A 9,559-nucleotide genomic window follows, 5' to 3' on the forward strand; every position below is an offset into this window, starting at 1 on the left:
TTATAGTTTGCAACAAGTCTGGCACTTTTTGCTGATTTACAGTGTCAATAATTAAGTGCCCTACTGTGATCCAAAAAAAGGTGCGAAATGTTTAATATTTTTCTGCGAACAAATAGGGAAGAAGATTTTTAAGCACTTTATTTTGATGTATTTTTTGTGGACAAATACTTATACAATAAATATTTTTTTTTCATTTTCTTAACGGATCTCCTCAATGATTCAAAAGAGATTACTTTGTGTTGATTATTTTTTTGTGGACCAGAACAAATGAAGTTTGAAAGTTTAATTAATCAGTCACTGATGGCATGTTTAAAGTTTTTACTCAAAAATATTTTGCACTGGTTAATGAGTACTTGGCTGAAAACATATTTCCCGGAAAAAAAAGTTTGGGAACCACTGTCTTAGCGGACAATAGCTTCTACTTTGAGCCTTTTCAGGTTCTTCCATTTGATTGCACGGGCCATGCGTTTCACGAGCTGCCTCCCACTTCCTCGTACATGGCACCAGGAGAAGAATTTGGGGTTTTGCCGCCACTCTCGCATTGCGTTTTTCTTTATTACGCAAAGTCAAGCATGTTCGCGCACATTGGGGACACGGGTCAAGCGATGGCAGCGGCGGTTCCGGCGACGCCTGCGTGCTCGTTCATCTCGAGGTGAGGCGACGCGTCACCGGGCTCGGGCTCCCTGTGTCTGAAGAGCAAGCAATGGAGCCCATTCAGCGCGCGCCGCCGCCCGCCGAGGCGCAGCCTGCCGCCACCTACCTCCCCTCCTCGATGTCCACGACGTTCTCAGGCAGTCGCACGTTGAGCGTCTCGGGAAGCAGGAAGACCAGCGCGCCGCTGATGATCCCGGTGGCAGAAAAGATGAGCGGCGGCAGGAAGAGCCAGGCATCCTCCAGCAGCATGATCATCGGGGCCACCGCGCTCCCCACGCGGCACAGGCAGGAGGTGTAACCCATGCCGCACTGCCTGTCCAAGAAGAGAGGCTTTCTTTAGCCGCGCTAGCAGCGGTGGCCAACTGGGAGTGGAGGCACGTTAGAGCGAGGCCGGGGTCGGCCTTTTCTTCCTTGGGTCAAAGGGCCGCGCCAAGCCTTACCGTAAGACGGTAGGGAAAAGCTCGGCCGAGTAGAGGAAGGCGGTGGTGAACGCCGCCTCCGAGAAGCACTTGGCCACCACGGCCACGCAGGTCCGAAGCACGGATTGGTCTGGGAGATAGAAGGAAACAAATTCCTTTCTCTCACATTTTGGAAAAGAGCTGGATGGTGACCAAGTTGCTGCTGTTGTGTATTGGAAGTGGTCACGTTGGCTAGAGGCATCCAAGCAAGTGGCGCGCAAGCTAGTACTAGGTACCCAAGCTAGTATCTGCACAGTCTAAGTTTTTACCTAGAACAGATTTGAGATTGTATTAGTTTGAAATTGATGGTTCTCAGGCCCACGAAAACCCATCGAACGGTCAGGGAAAAAACAAACAAACAAACAATTTGACTTTGAGGCCTTTGCTGAAATAGTGTATTTGCTCACCGAGCGGGATGGCTGCGTTGATGGCGACGAGCGCTCCCGTCGTGATCAGAAATCCTGCCTGGCCGTTGCGCCGGCCGATCCGGTCCAGGACAAAGTAAGCCAGGATTTTGGCGGGCGCTTCCACAGCACCATAGATGAACTGGGTGAGGTAGATGCTGACGCCCAAGCCGGAGATCTTGAAGCTGATGCCGTAGTAGAGGAAGGCCACGGAAAACCAGGAGAGCCCGGAGACCAGCGTGATCTTCCTCAGCCGCGGCGTCTTCAGCAGGTCCAGATATGAATGATTCTTGGCTGCGTCGGACAGCGCCGCCTTCTCCAAGATCTGGCGGTGCAGAGGCTTTGGCTTTGAAGGGCCCAAGGCGCGTGCCTGCCTGCCCGTGCGTGCGGCGCCTACTTCGGGCTGCAGTTTGGTGGCGTCCCTGCGGTTCATCTTGGCACAGCGCAGCAGGCACTGGCGGGCCTCAGCTGTCCTGCCATTAGCCAGCAGCCAGCGGGCGGACTCGGGCAGCCACCTAAGTGGCCGCAACGCCGCTTCAGAGGGAATGCTCACACACACACACACGCACACACACACGCACGCGCCATCCAGCGCCACAAACCGTCTTTCCCGGTTGCTGGTTATCGCTCCGTCGTTTTGATTAACGATGTTCCACCCTTGAATTCCTCTATTCACCCTCTATTCTATGCCCCCAAGTTTTGCAAAGCCGTCGTCGACAACTTGCATCAAGTCTTCTTGTGGATGACTGCCGCCCGCTCAATGCCTCCGGAGTATTGGTCACCGCATAACATGTTTTAGGCATATGAGTACCAGAGGTGGGCACTTCATCAGCACTGACGGACTGTCCGTTTTGCCGACAGACCAATGAATGACAGGAATGCAATTTTCATCTGTCGTCAGAATTATGGATGAATGAATTAGGATAGACATTTTAGTTGTCTGGCTGACGGCCTACCGCCTCCCTTTTTTCTGATTTAAATTAAATTCTAATTAAACTTGCTTGCATGATCATCTTCACAGCACTATCTGCAATCAGCCTGCTGTCATGAGTGACTATTCTCACCTTGCATAACATCTATTATGTGGAGTCAACAGACTAAATGCACTTGTCCTTATTTCTTTCTTTCTTTTCCTATTTCTCCTTATTTACTTTGGACATGCCTGATGTAGGCTATCTGCTAACATTAGCCCCACCGAAACCATCCATTTTTGAAACATATGTCTCTAACCTAGCCGACTGATCTTGAATTTGAATATTAACATTGAAATTGTAAAATGCACTTACTGTTTTTGCCTATGGCATAAACAATGCATCACTATGCTGTGAAGCTGAGTAATTAAAGCGATTAAAATACCAAAATACTATATACTAAAAAATAAATACTAATTACTTTGAAATGACAGTAATAAGTAATAAAAATGCATTACAGTTTAGAAGTAACGAGCCCAACACTGTTAATGATAACGAGTTCCTACGATTATATTTAAATCATACTGTTGGTCATTAAGAATACAATTATTTGCAAGTTTTAGAAATTTATAATAATTTAATTTATTCCTTTTTAATGAAAAACTGATTAAACCTTACACATTTTCCCTTTAAGTTAGTAAGTACAAAAACAGGAAACAAAAATATCGTGTGAGGGCAGGCAGTAGTAGACCTGACGAATGACTGATCAGAAAAATATTGTCAAATTTCCCCCTCCAGTGGTGGCGGGTAAAAAATACACCAATAGACTGACTACAATTTCGTCTGTTTTGAAAGACTCTGACGGAAAGGGGGCGGGGCTCTGACAAATGTCCGACCAGCAAAAAAATATGTTGCCCACATCTGATCAATATGCTGTCTTTATGTGTGTTGAGGCGCACCATTGCATAAGGATTCCTCTGCCGCTTTCCCTCCCCATATGGCCGAGCCAAGAGGACTACCTTGCTCCCCGCACATCTTTGATGATTAAAGCTACTCAACTCACTTGGACTAAGAAGCTGCGGGCGCCCCTGCGCTACCTATCTCATTGCCACTCGCTGTCGCAGTTGCGCCACGGCCATTACTTGAGCCCCGTGCAAACGCGACTGCAGTCCCGATGGCCACCCGGACGTTTAGGCCAGATTGTGTACTCATCGAGAGCTTTTTCCGAGCGACATTCGACGCGTGCCGAGATGCGACTTACCAGCAGGCGAGCAGGGCCAGCAGGCACGGCGCCGTCACCGCCAGCATCAAGTGGCGCCAGTCTCGGATAGCGTAGGCCAGCAAAGCCAGCAGCATGTTGCCAGCGCTCCACGACAAGCTGATGAGCGTGCCCGTCAATGTGCGGTGCTTCACGTCCGTCCACTCGATGCCTGAGAGACAGCTGCAGTTTATGGCCACCCGTGGCGCCGGCCATGGCGCAACTCACCCAGGACTGTGCCGATGATGGACATGCCGCTCAGCGTCACGCCGCTCAGAGCCCGCGAAACAGCAAACATGGTGTAAGAGCTAGCAAAGGCCGAAGTGGCCCCTAGCGTGGTGGTGCCCGCCAACGCCGCCACAAGCATCGGCTTCCGCCCGAACCTGCGCACACGGCCGCGCAGACCGACGTTCAGCCTCACGAAACTTCTCGGAGGACGCGCCGGAAACCATTGTCCCTGTTTTGCCGCTCCCCGGCAAAGGCCTGACCGTCCAGACTGTCTTAGAAGGCCCAACTGTCCGGTAGCTTCCAAGACTGCCCGAGAAGGCCCGACCATCCGGTAGCTTCCGAGACCACCCCAGAAGGCCCCACCGTCTGGTACCTTCCAAGACTGTCCTCGAAGACGTGCCTGCCAGCGCGCCTATAGATGTCAATGATGCCGGACGATTTTGCGGTCCCAAACGAGGCAAGGCCCGTAAGGTCAACATCACACGCCTTTTCATATTTACCAAGCAAGACTTTTGGCCTGCAACTCTTGCATCAACTGGATCCATGAACTGTGATGCCAAAGAACCGAGTGTTAATAAATCAAACAAAATATGTCCTGCCCGATGTCACTTCGTCGGTAGGACAAAAGAAAATGTATTTTCTCATGGCCGATTTTCCTTGATGTCTTGATCACGTTCGACGCTGACACCCTGGGGCCCCAGGAAACGCTCGACTAATGTTGGCGGCAAATACGTCCAGTTTTTCTGGAGCCCTCAACCTAAATATTGGGCTTGTATATCTCTCTATATCTAGGATATCTCATATACATCTAGGCTTATAAGACTAGTGCAGGTTGTATCTACCCTCAGGATGGTGAGTGCAAATGAGGCACGTAAGCGTCAAGCTGCGCTCTAACACGCACATGACCAAGGAGTCGCACTTTGCCCCATGCTTACTGACAAAATTCAGCCAGGACAAGGAGAAGAAACTTTGCTGTTCGCGTAAACTTTGCCGGGGCCTGCTCACTGACTTGTCGGAGAGATGTCCAAACAGGATAGCGCCGAAGGTCACCCCCAGGAAGAAGTAGGTGGCCAGCGCCTGATTCAGTCCACGATCCTCGCACACCAGGTCCCACTGCACACACACACGCACACGCGTTATGACTGGAGACGGACGCGGTCCCGATGTGCTCACGAGCCACCATCTGTCCGAGACTCCGATGAGACCGCTTTACGGTGGACTGAGATGGGATAAGAGTGCTCCTTCTCAGTTGAGCTTAATTGTTAACATGTAGGCTTTCAAGTTAACATTTGGTCAAAGTTTATTTTTTTATTTATTTTTTCCTTTTGTTAATATTAAAAAAAATCCCATTTTAGGTATACTGTACTTGAAAACGTTTTTGAATAAATGATGATCTTATTTACAGTCACCGCTGCAAGGGCGTGAAATACTTTCTCATTCCTTGGTGGGACTTTGCAAGTAACAATTGAGAAGCACTGGATGAAAGCCTTATCAAAACGTCAAGAATTGACGAGAGCCTGGCCAAGTACTATTCGGGGTTGACTCACCTCGGTGGCGGTGGTGGAGCTGAACTCGGATCGGTCGTAGACGTAGCCGTAAGGACAAAGGCCAGTCCAGTTTTTCTCCCGGGTCAGGTTCCCCTCGTAAATGCCGCAGGAGCTCCGGGCGGTGGCGTACGGCCGGATGGAGTCAGGGACGCGCGGCCCGGGGGCGCATCGGTGAGCGGGCGTCCCTGACACAAAGTTATGCAGCAGGAAGTGGAGCGGCAGGATGGCCCGCGGGAGGCACAGGATGAGCAGAACCAGGAGCTGGAAGCTGGAGAAGCCGCCGACGTCGTCAAGGATTTCCTCGAACCTCATGGCGACCGCTGGCCTGTATGGCACCAAAGGCGTTTCTTCTTCTTCTTCTCGGGCTTCTTCTTCTGGAGGCGGCCGGAGGACGGGCTCGGCGTGCACGCTTGTGCATTTGAGTGCGTGACGAGGAAAAGCATTCCTCGCTTGATCAGCAGCTGGCAACCGGACAATTGCACATGATGTTGAATCCCGCATGATCACTGGTGGACAGTACAAATACTTTATTTTCGCACTTATGGCCATCTTCAGACTTCTCCTTTTCTGACTACCTTTGAAGCGAGCCCTAAAAGTGACACCAAAGCCAAATGGTCTTTTTGCCGCTGATAACTTTTAATGACGAGTTTTGGGTAATGCATTACAAAAGTAATTTAATGACTGCAACTCATGACTTTTTGCTGTAACATGGTCGTGAAAGGCTGTGGTTCTCAACCTTTTGGCAGTGATGTACTCCCAGTGAAATACTTTTGCAGCTGAGTACCCCTTAACCAGTGCAAAACATTTTTGGGTAAAAAACAAAAACAAAAATCAAAAACATGCCATCAGTGTCTGAATTATTAAATTTTAGAACCTTTCAAACTTTATTTGTATTGGTCCACCAAAAATAATCAACATAAAATGTCAGCCCTGTTCTCTATGAAATTATAAATAATCATTTTTCCTCGGGAAAAATATTAAACATAAAGTGTCCTCTTTTGGGATCATAGTAGAGATCTGCTCACAAAAATAAATAATTAACTCAATTACTAATAAATGTTCAACCACAAAAAATAAACAACACAGTGTCAAACCTGTTCTCAAAAAGTAATAATTATGGTATATATATATATATATATATATATATATATATATATATATATATATATATATATATATATATATATATATATATATATATATATATATATATATATATATATATATATATATATATATATATTAAAAAAAATGTCCAACGCAAATTATTCAAACTTAAAGCGCGATAAAATAAATCATTAGACAGACAGGTAACGAGAGGTGGCACGTAACAAGTTGGTTCGAACTAATCTAGTAATGGGGGAGAATCTGGTTTTTAAATGAATGAAATTGAATAACCAATTGTACATAACATTTGTTTTATGAAGTTATATTTTCCTGAAACATTTAATTATTCATTAATCAGTTTTTTAAAGGATTCTTGCATGTTTGTTTGTTTAAAATCTTGAGTACCCCCTGGAGTTCCTTTAAGTACCCCCAAGGGTATTCGTACCCCCATTTGAGAACCACCAGTGTAAGGCATTACACACACAAAAATACTAATGATTTACTCAGTACGAATGAGAGTAATGCAGTGCAATGCTATGCATTTTTTAACCAGAAAGTGTTTTTGTCCCCAAAATTCACAAAGGTTTGGTTCCAACACCAAGCCGAGGAACAAATCTGCCCTCCTCGAGTGTGATCTGACAAAAAGCAAGAAGAGAAACTCGCTGGAGCGGGGCTGTTTTTGCAGTGGCTGCGGTATATTTTGTAGCATTTACCAGCATTTCCTTATTTTTGACTCGGGCTCTGCTGCGTGTCGGACGGCCCGGTAAGACGCGGAGGATTTGGCACCCGAGAGCCGACACCTGAGGCAAATTTGCTCTGAACGTGCCTTGGCCGGAAGGATGGTTAGACGAGGCTTCTTTGGCACGCGATGAGTTCGCTGGCTTTAGCTAGGCTGCGGCGTTGCCATGACCTTCAACCTAATCCCGGCACGCGTGACATTGTTGGAACTGGTCGAGACCGTCCGGCCACGCATAGTCACATGGGTCAGGCGGAGTCACCGTCCTCGCGGGTGGGCAACCGAGACGCAATATAGGAAGCGTTTTGTCATGAGGCGGACCTTCTTCCGCTTCCTGTGGATTAAGTCTCCTCGGCTGCGGATCCATCTTTCAGGCATACAGAAAACTCTTATGTGGAAAAATACCCCCCATGCGTTGAAGCCTTTCCCTCTTTATTACTTCACCCTACCAAAAAAAATCCCAGTTGAATAAAACAAAAAGTTTTTTTTTCCTGCATATGCCTTGCAATGAAATTCACAACTACAAAAACTAGTCTGTAGGAAAAGTCTAGCTTGGTTTAAGCTTGATGCGCCGGCACATTTTTTGCAGCACTTTGTACTCAGTGCAGCTTTCCCCCGCAGACAGACACTATTCTCCCATACTATAGGTGGCAGTAAATGGAGTCTACTGTATGCAAACAACACTACTCTATAACAGAAGTAGAGAATACTAGTCGATTCAAACTATCTAGACTCCTCATCTCTCATCTCTCATTGGCGCTATTAAGATCACAGTATTCCTTTTCAGCCAAATCATAAAGGTGTTTGTACCGGCATAAGAAATAGTTCGTCCGCCACGTTTTCCGCTCTGAAAGAAATTGTGGAAGGTAGGCGGTGTTGCGGCCTGCGCAGAGGGGCGTAGTTGCCAAAATAAGTCATTTTGACGTGCGGCGCTCACAGATGAGTCACTTAGCACTTGAAGAAAGGATAAAAGTAATGAAGATGAAAGATGGATGAAGCAAAGTGATTTACAATATGCAAGAAATGTAAGGATGAAAATGAATGCATATTGTAGATTTGGCAATTAATTTTTTTTTCAATGTTGGATGGGTTTGTTTTTAACTTCAGTCAGATTGTAAGATTGCGTGACATAAATCTGCTATTGTGAAAAGTTCCCTGTTGTGAAAAATTTCTGGCTGCAAACATGATTTCGTTGCTCTGTAGCTTCTTGGACATCATGCGACTGCAGCATTCAAGAAGAAAGAAGCGGGCTTGGGAACGAGATCATCCAAATGATTGTTAAGATTTTGTGGCAGCCGGCAACGTTACATTGCGGGGACTCGCATCGATAGCATCAAAAGAGAGCCAATCGATTAGTTGGTGACATTTGCCGTGCGTGCTCACTTTGCAGGAAGAAATCCTTTCGACTTGACGTCAATGGCTACTTGTCTTTCGTCCGCATGTCCCATTTTCAGCGGCGTGACGGCTGACCCGACTCGACATTCCCATCATTTGATCGGCCGGCGCTCCATCTGTTGGCCACGCTTCATTTCTCTGCGGATGCACGTCCGGTCATGCGGAGGGCCAGCCGGCCTGCTTTGGTCACAGGAAAAGCATTTTGTCCTTTAAAACACGCAAAAGATGTTGCGGCCTGGACAGCGTTTGGGGAGAGTGTTAGAGTGAACCATCTCAAAGTTCCGTCCTTTAGGGCGCCCTGGGGTTGAGGCGTGGCCAATGGGCTCCACCCTTCCCGGGCCCGTCGGACCCCCCGGTCGTTCATGTGGGCGCGCCACACAGGTTCCGGTGGCAAAACAACTTCGCTCGCAAGGACAGTGCATGTCAAGATTAGGTGACCCTAACCCTAGGCCAGTGCTTCATAAATATGTTTTGCCAAGCCCCCCTAGGAGAGAGAAAACTTTTTGCCCCGCCCCCAACACGCAGACTATAAATAAGATTACCATCGATACAAATTGTATAAGTATACCTCAACCTGTATCCCTTTTAACATGAACAAAAGAAAAAAAGCAATATGAATCATTTTTTGACAACTGTTAATGATTTTTTCTACTGCATTGTTATGGGTTACAACTTAGTCTAAAACTGAAAACTGAAAAAGCCAAGTGCATCAAAGAACCTAAAAAAAACTAAATAAATAAAATTAAAATTCTTATTTTATTGCAATTACACTTCACATGTCAAAAACACAGCCTTTTCCCTGGGGTCATTCACGCCCTTGCTGGCAACACCTCCCCCTACTATTTGAGAAGCACTGCCCTA

General features: G+C 47.0%; 1 protein-coding gene across 2 annotated transcripts; it reads right to left on the reverse strand.

Moving 5' to 3' along the window:
- Positions 1–465: 465 nt before the first annotated feature.
- slc22a7a (solute carrier family 22 member 7a) lies at positions 466–5,781 on the reverse strand. Of its 2 annotated transcripts, XM_088419878.1 has the most exons (9): positions 5,461–5,781; positions 4,923–5,026; positions 3,914–4,068; positions 3,689–3,857; positions 1,914–2,031; positions 1,520–1,841; positions 1,095–1,203; positions 761–967; positions 466–689 (listed from the first exon to the last, which is right to left on the reverse strand). In XM_088419878.1, the coding sequence occupies exons 1-9, from the start codon at positions 5,770–5,772 to the stop codon at positions 599–601; spliced, it is 1,587 nt and encodes a 528-aa protein (XP_088276004.1). In that variant the 5' UTR covers positions 5,773–5,781; the 3' UTR covers positions 466–598. The 2 variants fall into 2 exon arrangements, with proteins under 2 accessions (XP_088276004.1, XP_088276003.1); XM_088419877.1 differs by lacking the exon at positions 466–689 and having other exon boundaries at positions 696–967; positions 5,461–5,780.
- Positions 5,782–9,559: the final 3,778 nt, after the last annotated feature.

Source organism: Hippichthys cyanospilos, chromosome 7 (genome assembly GCF_059441005.1).
Source record: "Hippichthys cyanospilos isolate Australia breed blue-spotted pipefish chromosome 7, RoL_Hcya_1.0, whole genome shotgun sequence".
NCBI classification, from domain to species: Eukaryota; Metazoa; Chordata; class Actinopteri; order Syngnathiformes; family Syngnathidae; genus Hippichthys; species Hippichthys cyanospilos.

Excerpts from the sequence above, each read along its gene's own strand:
- slc22a7a (XM_088419878.1), bottom strand. The coding sequence starts at position 5,772 with ATGAGGTTCGAGGAAATCCTTGACGACGTCGGCGGCTTCTCCAGCTTC. Across the intron at positions 4,069-4,922 it reads TTTGGACATCTCTCCGACAA|GTTCGGGCGGAAGCCGATGC; the intron begins GTCAGTGAGCAG and ends CCGTGTGCGCAG. Across the intron at positions 2,032-3,688 it reads CTGGCCCTGCTCGCCTGCTG|GTGGCTGCCCGAGTCCGCCC; the intron begins GTAAGTCGCATC and ends GCGGCCACTTAG.